This window comes from Fusarium fujikuroi, chromosome FFUJ_chr01 (assembly GCF_900079805.1).
Source record: "Fusarium fujikuroi IMI 58289 draft genome, chromosome FFUJ_chr01".
Classification (NCBI taxonomy): Eukaryota; Fungi; Ascomycota; class Sordariomycetes; order Hypocreales; family Nectriaceae; genus Fusarium; species Fusarium fujikuroi.
In genome coordinates this window covers 1,958,011-1,974,422 of record NC_036622.1, presented here as the reverse complement: position 1 = coordinate 1,974,422, position 16,412 = coordinate 1,958,011, and the positions used below count along the sequence as shown (strand labels likewise).

General features: G+C 50.5%; 4 protein-coding genes; 1 reads left to right on the top strand and 3 right to left on the bottom strand.

Annotated features, from left to right (window-relative positions):
• Positions 1-2,376: 2,376 nt before the first annotated feature.
• On the bottom strand, positions 2,377-4,269 carry FFUJ_01495 (related to U4/U6 snRNP-associated 61 kDa protein; the record flags this gene model as incomplete). Its single annotated transcript, XM_023578072.1, has 1 exon — positions 2,377-4,269. The coding sequence occupies one exon, from the start codon at positions 4,267-4,269 to the stop codon at positions 2,377-2,379; it is 1,893 nt and encodes a 630-aa protein (XP_023424078.1).
• A 340-nt stretch (positions 4,270-4,609) lies between these two features.
• On the top strand, positions 4,610-6,634 carry FFUJ_01496 (probable crooked neck protein CGI-201 (short form); the record flags this gene model as incomplete). The annotated part of the gene is made up of 1 exon (XM_023578061.1): positions 4,610-6,634. The coding sequence occupies one exon, from the start codon at positions 4,610-4,612 to the stop codon at positions 6,632-6,634; it is 2,025 nt and encodes a 674-aa protein (XP_023424077.1).
• A 1,629-nt stretch (positions 6,635-8,263) lies between these two features.
• On the bottom strand, positions 8,264-10,405 carry FFUJ_01497 (uncharacterized protein; the record flags this gene model as incomplete). Its single annotated transcript, XM_023578050.1, has 1 exon — positions 8,264-10,405. The coding sequence occupies one exon, from the start codon at positions 10,403-10,405 to the stop codon at positions 8,264-8,266; it is 2,142 nt and encodes a 713-aa protein (XP_023424076.1).
• Positions 10,406-12,581: 2,176 nt separating this feature from the next.
• On the bottom strand, positions 12,582-14,335 carry FFUJ_01498 (related to mfs-multidrug-resistance transporter; the record flags this gene model as incomplete). XM_023578039.1 has 2 exons in its annotated part: positions 12,582-13,026; positions 13,083-14,335. 2 exons carry the CDS (start codon positions 14,333-14,335, stop codon positions 12,582-12,584), a joined length of 1,698 nt encoding a protein of 565 aa, XP_023424075.1.
• Between the last annotated feature and the right edge of the window lie 2,077 nt (positions 14,336-16,412).

Sequence of the window (16,412 nt, the reverse complement as noted above, 5' to 3'; positions counted from 1 at the left end):
TCTTGCCTGCCTTGGGCAAGGCACGTCTCCCGGGCTTTAGATAGAGGTCTAGGTGAGGAGTGAAGCACACATGGCGAGCGGAGCACGCATCATCAGCAAACAATACTTAGTCTACCTGGTTAGTGTTGTGCTAAGATGACCTGGTGGTTTAGGGGACCTCGTCTGTGACACGCCGCTGAGCCATGATGCGATTCCGATACTTCTGCTCGGGACGCCTAGGACCACATTGACCAATGATGTAACCAGGTCGACGACACCCTCGTTCCTTTGGGGTAGATTGTCAGGCACAAGCGACAACCAGCCGTACGCCAAACCAGTCAGCCGGAGCCAAGCAGCTGTCCCAGACTCTCACCAGCCAGTGGGAGCGAGTCCGGCCACGACGGGGATTTGCTTGGTCGTTAGCGATCCTCGTCGTCTACCAACCTAAAGCAGGCTAATGAGGTAAAGTAAGGTAAAAAAAAAAGGCAAGACCTTCAAAGGCATTGCCGAAATCTCTCGGGTATCATTTTATTCTTCAATCTTCTCTGGGTCATGTCATGCAAGTGCGTGCCAGGCTATCACCGCCTTTCCTTTTGTATGGCATCAACTTCGATATGTTTCCACCACTTACATGCCAATCCACACAATGTTACATTCTCCTTAATGGGGCCTTTTACTATGTTGTAAAAAATTTTTTTTTTTTTAATCTTAGCAACTCGGTGGTGGTGCAGGTGGTTCTTATCCTCTGTCGGTGCGAAGGATTTATAGCTACCTATGTACTCTGTAAACTCGTTCACGATAGGTAGTAGAGTTTACTGACTGATCCTTGTATTTTCTCCACTCCGTGTTGCTTTTGATGTTGACATGGTGAAATGATGATGTATGTTTTCCATAATGTCTACAGATAGATAGATACATGAGATACTCAGGAAGCGACAGGATAATATGTCGCCATGCAATCATAATGTCTTCTCGCACGAAACGTCAATATCAACCGCGCAATGCAACTGTTTCTGTTCGTTGAGCATCTTCTCGGCTAACGTAAACCCACAACATGGCATGCGTTTACTCTCCTTTACAAGATAGTCTACCACTCTGACTTAACCCCCGCGCCTTTCTTCCTGATGTGCATGGTAGCGTCGCCTTTTCATATTGATAAAGCCCAGGCTGTTGTATATACACATCAACCTTCCTTGCGTCACCATGCCACATCGATGGTCGCTTGGAAACAAGGAAAGGAACACTCGATCAACCAAGCCGACGTTGAGGGTGCGCCATGCCAACTTTGCTCGTCTGTTCCAATGTATGGCATTGTAGCAGCTGGGGGAGCAATGGGTCGTAAGGAGAGCACTGAGACAAATTCCTCATATCTCGATACCCTGAAACAGATGTTTCTGGCGGTGTGCCGGTATCGTATCCTTGTCGAAACAAGAACAACCAAGATACAGTACTCCGTACTACGCATAAACTGCACTGTTACCCTGTAACTGTGGCTGTGGCAGCGACTTGGTAGGCAACCTGGAACTTGTTTTAAACCTCAGCCTGAACAGCGAAAAGACGGCCGCGCCATGTCAACGTACGTACGTACGCCCGGAATCTAGGAACATGACCCTAGTGTAACTACGAAAGAGAGCACAAAAGGCCTCTCGTGATGCGACGTGGAATCCTTTCAGTCAGAGAAAGGACCAATATGCTACGACCATGTTTCCCGTTTGACAGGTCACGTTGATGGTAACTTGGCTGATCACTGTCGATCGATCGAGATTTGTGATTCATATTTTTCCTTGGTCAGCCCGTTTTTGGACTAAACACCCTGGTGCCCGTGTCAGCTACCTAGACCAAGTACTGGCCTGTAGGGAGTATTGTACGGCAAACTTGAGTCTAACGACTTTACCTTAGTTTCGAGCTTTTATCCATGCTGGTTTCTCAACATTACGGTCTCGTGTTTAATCACATTCCGGATCAAGGACAGCATGTCGTAACCAGTCAGACCCATTCGATACCACCAGAGGTAGAGAGAGCTAATTACATATTTTGCCATGCTACTCCGCTCGTGGCATTCATAGATCCTCTCCCTGAAACGCCGTTTTCGCTAAAAACCTGCCCGAATGAAATGCCCGTCCGTTTCCTACCATACACTCCTCAACTTATTCCTCGCTGACCGTCGTAGTTGGTAGCACCATAGCAATTTCTGCGCGCGGGGTCGCTACAGGACCGGTTCCCCGAACCGCAAGCTGTTGTAATACATGATCATCATGATCACCATCGGCGATGATCACTATGATGCAAATGCTCGCTTTCCCATGACAACACTGAACTTTCCCATGACAACCCAGCCACACAGTGACCCCTAAAGTACCAAGTTGACGTGGTGTAGGAATGATGTTGAGGCCATAATTATTTTGATGCTGATGCACCCGTTTTGGTTGACCCTGTATCGACGCGTTTGGCTGCTGGGAGCGCCGGCACCTTGAAAACGCTTCCACTCGACGACCCTCCGACCTGTGTGAAGCTGCCGCCCTTGAACCAGCGGTCCTCCTCGGCCTTGCGCTTCTTGCTGAGCTCTGCCTGCATCTTGGGGTCAACAAGCTCCAGACCTTGGACGGGCGTGAATGACAAAGACGATGCTGTGCCGGTTGCTGAACCGATGGTGCTGCCAACTCCCGAGGCTCGTAAGCCGCGCCCTCGTAGATCAATGTTCGATGCTTGGCCAAAACCACCGATAGACGACGCAGCACCACCCACGGTGCTGTTTCCGCCCCAGCCCTTGCTTTTGGCACTGAGCTTTGCGCGTGTGCGCTGGTCGATCTGCGTACTGCGAATGCGGCCGTCGTTCGACTGACCAATCATTCCCATACCAACAGTCGACTCGCCAGTGCCGTATCCAACCTCCCTCTCCTCTTTGCCAAATGCCATACGGTTTTGCTGCTTGCGAAGATCAGTCATAGCGAGAGCCTCCTTAGCCTTGCGAGCGCGTCGTCCACCTCGCTTGCGGGATGGCTTATCGTCTGGCACAGGGAGCGCACGCTGTCCTTTGTTGGGAGGTGGCTCTGTCAGTTTCTCAAGACGCTCAAGACATGCTGACTTGAGCTCCTCTCCTGTGGATCCATCAGGACTGGAGTGTGTACGATCAACCCGGGCAGCCAGAACTAGCTTGGCCGACACGATTCTCAAGGCTTGTTTTTTCAAGTCGGTGGGAATGCCTCGGATCATCTCCGAGTTGTAAAGGTAGCCCTGCTGCCGAACACCTATGTTCGTAGCAAGCCCCGAGTGCTTCTTCTTGGATCCCCAAGAGGCGATGTTGCAAGCAGGCGTCTTGGAGAGACCTGTCAGGCCCCCTGCCGCGTTGAGGAGTTGGGCGGCCGTAAGAGAACCAACAAGGGCTGTCAGGTTTGGCGCAAAAATGTTCATGCGCGACTGCACGTACTCGGCGAGAGTCTGCTTGGCCTTGTTGAGGGCAATAACCATATCGCATGCCTTGTAAACGCGCTCAAGCTCTTCGGGTGTCATCTCGTGGCCCTTTGATGTGGTGGCCTCCACCGTCACTATCATGAGTGACGGCCCATCAAGGACGGACTTGAGTGTTATTCCAAGCGGGTTGTCAGTCGAAGTCTGCAGGGCCTTGATACTCTCCGAATCCAACGGACCATTTCCGATGATGGCAACGACCTTGGCATATTCGATTGGCGTCGTGACAAGTCGCTCGAGCTCGGGAAACCTCGTCGAGTAGTGGTCGCGAATGAACTTATGAACGAGGACAACCTCGCCATCGATCTGGGTCGAAAGGCTGTTGGACTGCGTCAGAAGATGATACTCGGGATGATCTTCGATGTTTCCGACGTTGGTATTCTGCGTCGCGGCTTGCGATCGGTAATGTGCGATTCTCTGTAGCGTCCGAGGCAATACGTCAGGGCTATCCGTCAAAAGAACAGATGTAAACGAATCGTCCATCAAGATGCGACCGTTGATGCGGCTCGGTTTGAAGGGGGCAGTACTAACCTCGAGAACTGGTTCAAGCGTTTGCATGAGGTTGGCAACGCTTCTAACATCCTTTACTCCTCCAAGCTGCATCTTCTCGACCTTTACTTTTGTTGCTTCGGAGTCTTCTCTGTCGTTCATTCCCTCATCCGAATCTTCATCGTCCCTCGTCTCCGCGTCGCCATCTAACTGCATGGCGTCACGGTTGCTGGTTGCCTCTTCATCCTTGATGAGGCCATCGTTGAGTTCTTCTTCGGCCTCATCGCCTGAGCTCCCAAAATCGTTGAGGAGATCGTCTGCGACAGTCGACATGGTGGCGTCGTGTGTAGGAAGGATGCTATGAATGAGCAAAGGTGATTGTCGCGAAATACGTAGGTTAGGTTGTGGAGTAGGTAATTTGTCTTGACTAGGTATAAATACTTTTACTTCTAGGCTGCGAGGCTACTGAGCGCCACACAAATAAAATGGGGCTCTCGATCAAATCGAATCATAATTGGCTGGCTTCCCACACACTTTTGCGCCTTGCTCTGTCGCGTCGCTGTTGACTTTCAACTGTATTTCAACACCTTAACTCTCCTTTTCATCTAAATCTTGTCACAGCAAAAATAATCACCATCATCAACTTGAGCCCTCAAAACTTGGTGATTGTACGATGGAGTCGTCCAGAGGGCCACCGAGGGTGAAGAACAAGGCCGCCGCGCCTGTTCAAATCAGCGCCGAACAGCTTTTAAGAGAAGCTGTTGACCGTCAAGAAGTCGGAGTGCAGGCCCCCACTCAACGATTTGCTGATTTGGAAGAGCTTCACGAGTTTCAAGGACGGAAGAGAAAAGAGTTCGAGGACTATGTGCGACGCAATCGACTCAACCTCAACAACTGGTTGCGATATGCTCAGTGGGAGTTGGAGCAGAAGGAATTTGCCCGCGCCCGGTCCGTCTTTGAGCGCGCACTCGACGCACACCCCAACAATGTTCAGCTATGGATTCGGTACATCGAGTCGGAGATGAAGGCGAGGAACATCAACCATGCGCGAAACCTCCTGGATCGTGCCGTCGCTCGCTTGCCGCGCGTTGACAAGCTCTGGTACAAATATGTCTACATGGAGGAGATGCTGGGCAACATTCCCGGAACGCGGCAAGTGTTTGATCGATGGATGCAATGGCAGCCAGATGAGGCGGCATGGAGCTCGTATATAAAGCTTGAGAAGCGGTACGGCGAATTCGAGCGAGCAAGAGAAATCTTTCGGACCTTTACTATGATTCACCCTGAGCCCCGGAATTGGATCAAGTGGGCCAAGTTTGAGGAGGAGTTCGGTACTAGCGACCAAGTGCGGGAAGTCTTTGGGGAGGCCGTGGAGGCATTGGGAGATGACTTTGTCGATGAGAAGTTGTTTATCGCCTATGCTCGTTTCGAAGCCAAGCTAAAAGAGTATGAGCGCGCTCGTGCGATATACAAGTATGCCCTGGACCGACTACCAAGATCGAGGTCAATGATTTTGCACAAGGCATACACAACATTCGAGAAACAATTTGGCGACAAGGACGGGGTGGAAGATGTTGTGCTATCCAAGAGGAGAGTATATTACGAGGAGCTTATCAAAGAGAACCCAAAGAACTACGACGCCTGGTTCGACTACGCAAAGCTCGAAGAGACTTCACAGGACTCTGACAGAATTCGAGATATATACGAGAGAGCTGTTGCTCAGGTTCCACCAACGATGGAGAAGCGGCACTGGAGGCGATACATCTATCTCTGGATCTTCTACGCTATATGGGAAGAGATGCAGGGACAGGATGTTGAACGGACACGGCAGATTTACAATACGTGCTTGGGTCTGATCCCACATAAGAGGTTCACGTTTGCTAAAATTTGGCTCATGGCGGCGCATTTCGAAATCAGACAGGGTGAACTTACCGCAGCGCGAAAGCTTCTTGGACGTGCGATTGGCATGTGCCCAAAGGACAAGATCTTCAACGGCTACGTTGACCTTGAACGCAAACTATTTGAGTTCGTGCGGTGTCGCACTCTGTATGAGAAGCACATCGAATATAACCCAGCAAATTGTCAGACATGGATCAAGTTTGCTGAACTTGAGCGTGGTCTGGATGATCTGGACCGTACACGCGCCATCTTCGAGCTTGCTGTCCAGCAGCAACAGCTTGACATGCCTGAGCTTCTATGGAAGGCGTACATCGATTTCGAGGAGGAAGAAGGTGAATACGAGCGGACGCGAGATCTCTACGAGCGCCTACTTGAAAAGACGGACCACGTCAAGGTCTGGATTAGTTACGCGCACTTTGAGATCAACATTCCAGAAGATGAGGAGGAGGAGGGTGATGAGGAACAGCCAGTCAGCGAAGAGGCCAAGGAGCGAGCACGCAAGGTATTCAAGCGAGCACACAGGAGTATGCGAGACCGAGATCTCAAGGAAGAGTGTGTTTCGCTACTCAACGCCTGGTTATCATTCGAGCGCACACACGGCTCAGTGGAGGACGTGGAGGCTGTGCAGAAACAAATGCCACGCAAGACGAAGCGCCGAAGAAAGCTCGACGACGACTCGTGGGAGGAATACATCGACTATGTCTTCCCTGCCGATGACAGGCAGGCTGCCGACGTGTCCAATCTCCTGGCCATGGCACAGAGCTGGAAACAACAGGCGGGTGGAGGTCTTGGTGCATGAGATTGAGCCTGAGTATGAGCATTTGGCCACCAAAGCTGGTCTATAGTGCTGTGTCCTATAGAGAGCAATGAGCATTTATCACGATATCAACTGTGGCGTCAGTTCTTGTATCCAATCGCAAGAATATGCACCACCACACAACAAAAGACTGCATGATGTTAGGGGCCAGAAGCCTCTTGTCCTTGCGTAAAAGCGATTAACTTGTCTCCTCTACTTCCATTTGGCTTCGGCTGCATACCTTGAAACTACATCGTGATCAAACGACGTCAGCTGTTTGGCCGAGCTGTCAGTGAAGTGGACACTTGATAAGTGACGTCATGGCTTGATGACGTTACAGAGCTGAGCCTCAGATCCGTTAGAAACAAGAATCTGCGTGGATAGAATCTGCACACTACTAAGGTAATTCGGCCAGGGTGTTCTGTAAGCATGGTGGGGTTTATTGGAGTATGCCCAGGATATCAAACGATGAGCGACAGGTACAGAGCAGTGATTTGGAAGACTGTAGTGAGATCAAGGGAGAACAACCCGTTTTCTACTTTTGTCCACGCCTAATTGTTGAAGCCGCTGTCATTCACATCACCTAGGTAGTCACAGCCGAACATCGTTTCATCAACACCAAAGACGTAACAGATTTTATTGTAAGCCAGAGTTGTTCATTATAGGTCATGATTCGTCAAGGTATTCTGGGGGCCGGTAAATCGACCCCCAAGAACCTCCCTCACCTGCTGTCCAGCATAACAAGCTATTCATCCAAATATCCAACATGGCAAAAGGAGAAGAAAATAAAATAAACACATCGTGCCATCCACATACATCTTTTCGTATGCCCATATCCCGTTGACTTTAGAGGCGTCTTGCCATCTTCACCCAAGCCCATTCCTGATTTCTTGTCGCACTTGGTCCAATCGCCGAGTCTTGATCTGCAAGACCCCCCGTCTTTCCAAAAAGCCGTTCTTCCCGAGACCGCCTACCCGTGTTCCCACCACTTCATCATCGTGCATGTAGTGATTTGTTAACACCACATTTGCTTCTCGATCCTTTCTTACCGCCCCTCTCTCTTCCCATCTCGTTGGGTCAACTCGTGCCACTCTCGCTTGCTTCCCCGTTTTCAGTCCTCTACTAGACCCTACCCCATTCATCAACTTTACCAGAAGAGAGCAGCTCATTGTTGGACAGATATGCACGTATGTGCCGTTGTGCCGAGATATAGTTTCGTTTTTGCTTCTGTGCCTGCAGGGATCGGGCCACTGGCTTAGTATCGGCGATGGTCTATTTTAATCACCGTCGTTAGTCTTCGTCTTGAACACACATGTGAAACAAACGTGGGGAGAGGTTGCGGGGAGAAAGCAAATCTGCTTCATCTATCTGATGCAGAGGAATTTCAGTAAAACGAACGCCAGCCACACCCACGCAGCGCAACAAGCCATATTCACACCGTTTCCTTCTCTTTCCAGTCTTTCCATTCCTTTCTTGGGGTTCTTCATTGCCATGTGTCCAAACGAAAAACCCTGTTTGATTGGCTCAAGTTTCTCATGAGCCAAATAAGTCGTCTCGTCATAAGTCATGATTTAAGATGTTTGGGGGGATAGGTGAGTAAGCGTGGATGCCGCCCAACACCCCGAGGGGCTCTTAGAAAGGAGATGGCAGACCGTTGGGGTTCCTCCTGTAAGTGTTTGTACCATACGGCTCTGCTGGGAAGGTGTTGCCTCTGTAAGGTTTGCCTCCGTAGTCTTGAGGGTCAAAGTATTCATACTCGATATCCGAGTCATACCCATCCCCTCGAGACGAAGGAGCCCAACTGTCTGCTCTTCTTCTACCGTCACCCATTGACTGTTGTCGCAAGCGCCTTTGCACTCGCTTCTCATGACGGTGAGCCTTCTCTTGTTGGAAAGTTTTGCACTCGTGTGTCAATTCTTTGGCTTCCTTCATCTCGGAAATGGCTCCCTTGATGCCCATAGCAGCAATACCGACTGATGCGGCGTCTTGCATGATGGCTTTGGTCTTGAGCTTTTTGGCTTCCATCTCACTCAACCGTCCTTCCTTGACTGCTTTATGCCGTGCGTTTCTCTTTTCCATGCTAGAATACACCTCGTGCGCTGCGTGTATAGTGGCCACTGCTGCTAAACCTGTGGTGATAAGTTGCTTACCTCTCATTTTCTTCGCCCGCTTCTCATCCTCATCAGAATCCCCTAGGTCTGATGACGAAGAGGAATAATCGGAACGCCCTCCTCGTCTTCTCTCTCGGGGCTTACTCTTGTATGATCTATCATCATCGTAATAATCTCGATTGCTGCCATATCGACGGTCATCGTACATATCGTCCGAGTATCGGCGGGAACGGCTGCCACCGCGGTCGCTAAAGTCATCTTGGTCGCGCCGGTGGTAGTCATCAGCGGCGGCAGCGCCAGCACCAGCACCAGCTCCAAGGCCTAGTTTGGCCAAGCCGTTGCGAGCTTTGTCAACAACACTACGGCTGCGGCTTCGCTGACGGCGCCTGTCTGGGGATGGACTGCACGAGGCACTTCGTCCCCTACGGCTCCTGGATCGCGATCGAGATCGATCAAGAACCTTCTTTGCACCCAGGGCACCCAGGCCAGCGGTCGCAAGAGCGGCAAGACCGCTTGCGCCTCCACTGCCACCACCCTGAGACTTGGAGCGGGCTCGCGAGCGAGAGCGGCTGCGGCCAGTCTTGCGATCCTCCTCAATATCATTTCTCGAACCACGAATTAGGCGGTTACCGACTAAGCCACCAATCACGGACTCGGCCAAGCCCAACTTTCCTCCCTTGTCATCAGTTGCGGTGTCGACAGCAGCAGCACCTGCAGCGGCGGTGAGAATGCGCTTCGTCTTTTCGCCCTTCCAGCCGCCAGGCTCCTTGGCAACACGAAAGGCCTCTGTGGCACCGGCAAGGAGGGAAGCCATAGCTGCCTTTTGAATCTTGTTGGCGCCGCTGCCACCACCAGCGTGAGAACGAGATCTTTCGCTGGAGGGACTACCTCCCCGGCGACTCCTGGTATCGTCTCCGCCGCCGCCAGTGAGACTCTTGACAGCAGCGCCGAGACCTGTGGCTGCGATAGCGCTCTCGAGGAAGTTCTTGTGTCCCTTCTTCTCCCTTGGACTTTCGTCCTCATCAGAGTAGTAATCACTATAATAACCGTCGCGGCCGCGTTGAAGAATCATGTTGGCCTTTTGATCCTTCTTGGCCTGCTGCTTGTTGTAGAATTGTGCACCCTGGTAGGCAGCCAAGGCACCGACTCCAGCAAGAGCTGCAGTTGACAGAGGATTGCGTTGGACTTCAGTGCGCTCCTCCTTGGCTTCGCGTCGATCGTACAGTTCCTTACCACCCGCCAAAAGGGCGGCACCGGCGACGGCAGCAATGATCTTCTCATTCTTGGACATTCCCTTCGGTTTGTGCTTGCGCTCGCGGTCGCGCTCCTCATCTTCGTAGTAAGGGCTGGAGTGACCTCGGTGGGAACGACGGTCATAGTCGCGATCGCGAGGGTCGTAGCCTCGGCGATACTCATATTCTTCCTCGTAGTAGTTTGGGCCGGCGGATCGGGCCCTGCGAATATCACGGGTACCAGGAGGGGGAAATTCCCGTCTGACCTCTTCTATCGATAGATCGCTGTCCTCGCGTCCGCGAGGAACGATCTCCCGATGAGTCTTTGAGTTAAAGGAATCTCGAGGGTCGAGATAGCGGGGGTCTTCTCGACGCTCCTCTCGCACATAGCGGCGAGAGTAATCCCGATCGTACGGGTCGTAGTTTGACATGAGGATTTTGTGCGGTTTATGTCGCTACTACGTTATGCAGTCGTGTATTGGTTGACGTTGTTTGTGGTTGAAAGTGGCTTTATAGTGATGATAAGCGATGATGTTAAAATACCGAGTTAACGGGTTCTGTCGATGTAAAGAGGAAAAGGACGAGGATGTGGCGGGAGGGATAAGTGAAAGGAAAGCGGCAAGAGGAACCTAGCCACAACCCAGCCAAGCAAAAACAGGGTCCTTTGATGCTGCAACAAGGGGGAGTAACGTGCTAGGTAGGTAAGGTAGGTAGTTGCGCGGTTAGTAGGTACCTACCTAAGATTAATGAAGTGGGTTACCGTGAGTCTTGTCGACAAGTATACATAGAGTGTTAATAGTGGGCAGCACTGAACCTGTTTGACGTTGGTTGGGTGGATGGGACTGTACGGGTTGGGATGGGCATCAATCAATACCTAGGACACGGAAGGCAGCAACAGAAACCATGCGTTCCCTGCTGACTTGTGATAGACCGTTGACGAGATTCATCAGAGACAGTTATGGTTAGACTACCTAATCTTAGGCTGTTCAGAAGCTTAGGCTTCATGTTAAGTTTTACTATAATGAGAAGACTGTTCTGCTTAACAACCAAGACTCTCCTCATAGCTTTCAACCGTACAAGCGGGGCGAAACAAACGACGTAATGAGGAGGGGTATACCTCAACTTGGACGCACAACGCTGACGCTATTCGACAGGGGTCGCGGCCTTGTAAGGCCCACTAGTGGCTCTTGGGCGCGCTGGGCACCGGCTGGGCGTCCACAGCACAGCCTGGCTTCGTTCTTCGGTTCGCCTTGCGCCACAGTTATCATGCAATTATTTCCACTTTGCAACATCTCAGCGCCCGGCAACACCGAGGACGAGACAATGTATATTCGGTTGAAAGAACAGCTCCGGAGGTAAAATCAAAGCCGGCTCTGCTCCGCTCCTTTGGGGAAGTCAATATTGATCTTTGACCAGGTCGGCGGGCGCGCCCCGTGTCTCCATCCGTGGGTCAAGCTTGTCGATTCGACGTAGGCATTGTTCAGAGTGAGGCTCTCTGCCAAACACTCCGACCTTGGTAATTGGCTCCTAAAACTAGGATATACCTTCCCCAGATCTCACTTCAAGCAGCGAAGATCGTCTCAATCTTTGTAAAGTGAGGCTCAGAAGTCGCTCCTCGAAGGGATACCCTAGGTTCGTGCTACCTCGGAAACCTGCATATTCGATGCGGTGCTTGTCCTCGAACCCATTTCGCCACTCTGGTGAGTTGTTCTTTTCTAGAAACTCTTGTCACCTTGTGAAACCTGAACTAACTAAACTCAACGGCTGAGCGTAGGACAAGCCGGGCGGGAGTTTAGGCCAACCAATCGCCGCTTTTCTTTCAGCCCATCCCGTGTCTCTGTCTCTGTTTAACTTTGACTTTTGACTTGACATGACACTTGAGACACAACATGTGACGCAACAGACGATACGAGGATGCCTGCTGATGAGAGTTCATGACCAGCTTAGCTGTGTCCTTGTTGCATCAGCCACAACACATCAACTGCCAATGGTGGCTTATCAAAGTTCATCACCAGATCCAGATTTCGCTGGTTGCCATGCCCACTGTTGAGGGCCTGTCTGTTACGAACGGCGTCCTTGTTACTGTATAAAAACCGTATTGGGCCCTGTAAACTCGACCTGATAGGCTGGGCCGCTTGAACACCACGCCTTTTGCATTTCAGATGACTCGCCATTTCGTACATAATATCAGATTAACCTGCCTGTGTTTCATATGCCTGTTTACCTATGTTACTACTGACGTAGTGACAGCTCACATTAGAAGTCAACAGGCGAGCTTCTTTCCTGTCATTTTGGAGATGCTGGATCACATTCGGATTCAGTGATCAAAGTAAAATATACCTACTATGTAGGAAACTGATGTGAAAGCGCTAGATCTTAAGTAAACCATATAACAGATTCCGTAGTAATGTCCTCGACGATAAACAGAGTTGAGTCTAAAATAACCTTATATGGATCAGAACCAAACCATTACATCCTTTTGTAATGGACCCAAAACTCCAGATGGCTGGAAGAAAACCCAGACATATACCACTTTTGGTCTCTCCATTACATATTATTGATAATATACAAGTTCCGCAGGTCCAAATCCCCTAGATTTTGTCATTTTCACGCATCCTCGGGACGCTTGGTCTGTGCTGGTTCATCCATATCACCTGTGTGCTGAGTCTCTTCAGCTTGAACACCATAGTCAGTAGGATCGGCTTCCTCGTCCATCTTCTCCATTTGACCAGGCTCGACAAGCGCATATTTGCTCTTTCTCCGGATACGAGCCCCGTACCAGAAAAAAACAAATGGGATCAGTGCCAGAAGAGTCGCAACTCCGCCGATGAGAGAACCTCCACCACCTACACCAAGAGCAGTGAACATCTGGGCCGTGAATAGAGGAGCGGCAGCACTGCCAGCCGATCGAGCAACTGTGTTGGCAGCTATGACGGAGGCAGCGTATTGGGCGTATGTGTCGGTCAGATAGTTGATTATGGCAACGTAGACGAGCATTAGAGCGGCAGAGAGGAAAGTGCCCGCAAGAGTCGGAACGATCCAAGGAACAGCGCTGTTATGTGTGAGTTACTTTTACTTGTGTAGAGAGATGGAAAGCTGAAGACTCACTTGTAGTTGGCCGACCATGCGAGCCAGAACATGGTGATAGGGAACGCAACACCTCCAAACATAGCCATGAGAAGCCGATCCTCGGGCAGCAGCGTCTTGCCAGCCGCATCCTTGCTTCGCCTCCGCTCACTGTCAACGAAGATGACGATGGCTCCCAAAACAGCCCCAACGACCTGGCCGAGGAGAGGGAGTTGCGAAACGCCAGCGTTCCAGCCCCTCATATCTCTGAATACAATAGGGTAGATGCTGAAGAGCATGAATTGAAGAGTGAATACGATACAAGTGTAGATAGAGCAGAGGAGAGAGATCAAGTCAAACATGAGGACCCAAGGTCGCGTGAGGGCCAGCTTGTAGACGTGGGCGAGTGAAGGCTTATCTTCTTCCCCCTCCATTATGACCTTTTCATAGCCAGCAATTCCAGATTTCCGGGCACGCTTTGCCTTTTTCGCCAGAATGGTCGGCGCGTGCGTCTCGGGGATTAAGAACATGAGAAGAACCGTCAAAGCTCCGAGCCATAAGACGGAGTACATACCCCATCGCCAGTTCTTCTTAAGCTGAACGAAACCGGACACCACCGGCCCGAGTGATGGGCCAACCCAGGAAGCCAAGCTGAAGATTCCCGTGGCGTTTCCTCGCTCAATAGGGTCCCAGAGGTCGACCAAAACGCCCGGGGTGGTGCTCAGCGGCGCAGAGATAAAGACACCAGCCAAGAATCGACCAACGAGTAGTGATCCAAAGTTTGTAGGGAAAGCGCAGAGAAAGTTGAAGGCCATGTAGGCAAGAAAAGTGATGTAAAAGATCCACCGACGACCATAGAACTCAGAAAGTGGCGCAAAGACAAAGGGCCCGGCGCAGAAGCCGAGCAAAAACATTGTAGTTGTCAAGCTCGCAGCAACCTCTGATATCCCAAACTCTTCCATGACAGAGTCGATGCTGCCAGAAAATATGCTTGAGGCAAAGTTTCCGTTCATTGCGAGAAATACTGCGACACAGGTAATGGCCCATCTTCTCTTGAGGGACCAGTTTCGCGGGTTCTCGAGATCGTCAGGCGAGAAGTCGACATAGCCTTCTTCATTGAGATAAGGAGCTTCATGTTTTATGGTGACAGTGTGAGGCTTGAATGTCATGTAGGAAAGGGCTCTGCCCACTTGAGCGGTCATCTTGTAGCTTTGACGCTCTCGTGAGTAGTTGGAAAGTGATGAGATTGGAGAATGTAGGTAGCCAAAGCGATATATGTCTGGGCCGGTAACCATGGGGAGCTTGGGCACATGCCGTATTTATAAGCTCTCGATCCCTACGCCTTCTTCAAGCATCATGATGAAATGTTTTGTTTTCCAACATACAATTTTCACCCTCAAGGAGAAGAATCTCCACCAAGGTGGCCTTGGTTGAGTTAAGTTGACGTCAAGTTCTCCAAGTGAAGGTATACCGACCACAAGCACCAAGCCTTCTTCCCCAGATCAACCGGAGGTCAGCTCCGAATCTGAATTTCAGACTCCAGGTCGCGGCTGGTTTTCCCATCTCTATCCCCCCCCCGGACCGATAATTGTATCAGAGCTGAGTGTCGCCCCCCTCAGCCTTTTAGTTTCCCCCAGACCCACAAGCAGTATATATCAGGCTCCTGAAATGACTGTAACTCGACGAGTTTTGCAGTTGAGGGGACGCGGAAAGTTTATGAACCACTCATAATGGCCATGCCATGACCATGCAGCAGTCCAAAGATGATTTCCCTGGCTATGATAACGTGGGGAGGCCGAACATTTCCAACATGGCATAGCGGTCCGAGAAAGCATTGAAATTCAACCTTGTACATATGTAGATCCCTTGTGTACCTAAGTCAATATCCTGGGCCGGCCCCACGTGGAACATGTCACAGCATTCGGGGTCAATGACGAATCAGGCGGCTTGTATCGAGATTTAGAGCTGAAATTGGAAGATTCTCTCTGTCTCTGCATGGGGACGAGGACGTATTTTGGTGGCTACAGGGTGAAGATTCTTCAGCCATCACTTCCCACGAACAAACAAGGGGGAAGAGTCTGTCTCATCATTGATTGGTACATAGGTTTCTCACTGTCAATGCGTTGGATGGCAATTTGTTTTCATTTTCCCCTCTCTTCCCGATCAGCTGTGGTCGGAGATTTTATTCCGCGCATGGCAAAGTCTCTATCGACGTCTTATTTGTTGCTTGACATTTAATCCAATGTCTTTGCCTTACCTCAGTGTCCAAAGCAAGGCACTCACTTACCAACTTAGACAATTTCCGCTTTCGAGGTGCTGTATCCCCATAAACTCATCGCGCAACAAGCTATAGGTACCTACTAAACTTGCTATTGCTGTCCCATTCGCTGCTCATGAAGCTGTCATGTTTTAAATTTTGCGACGCTTCCTTGATGTAATGGATGTAATGCTGCTATGGAGGCAATCTGCAGGTCTTGTTCAGCCATTTCCACTTTAGGTGTTTTCTAGGGACCCATGCTCCCGACCGGGTTTGGCATTTCTGCAAGGCACCGCTGCCGTGTTGTTGATGCCCGGTTGATCCATAGGCCGGTGTGTCCGGACGATAGCTTCATTCCCTTCTCTAGGTAGGTAGTCACGATATATTCCGTCTCCCTCAGCACGCCTTGGCCCTGACTCACCCCAATCTCGGTCACCGGGGCCGGGGTTCCATAATTGCGGCTCATCCTTGAAAATGTCCGTTTGTGACATCTTCCCCGAACTTCACGATGGCCTCACCTCGCCGACAACGAATGGTAATTTTGCTTCATTTCGATATCTTCCGTGTAGTGCTTTAGGATATACAGAAAGGAGATCAGCGCACAATGACTCGCCGGACCAGAATCTCCTTGTGGGCAACGACAGGGACTCTCCATCCCTAGTAACAAGGCTCTTCTCCACCTTGTAGAATCATCATGCCAAGTCGATCATGCCCTGGACAACATATTTTTCGTGACATACATCAGTCAACTGTATAGATCCGTCATGTGTCCTTTGTACGCCTGGCTTTATGTCCAAACAAAGGCAAGCGTGGATGAACAGGACACCGTCATTTCCAGGCCCGGCAGGACGTCATTTGGGTATGTACCTCTGAATAGTATCACTACCTACTTAGGTAGCTACCATATTATGCAGTGCCAGTCTGTATGGCTGGTAGCTGCCAGCAATTCATGTCGCTTTATTTCCTTCTTTCTTAACGATCGCTGGCTATTTGTTCAGTCTGGAGTTGTAGATGAAAATACATACCCTCGCTCTACTGCTATCATCACATCAGCTTGACAAGGCTGCCAATGGTGGAGTGTTAGACCAGCCGTTATCTGCAACGCTTTTCGATAT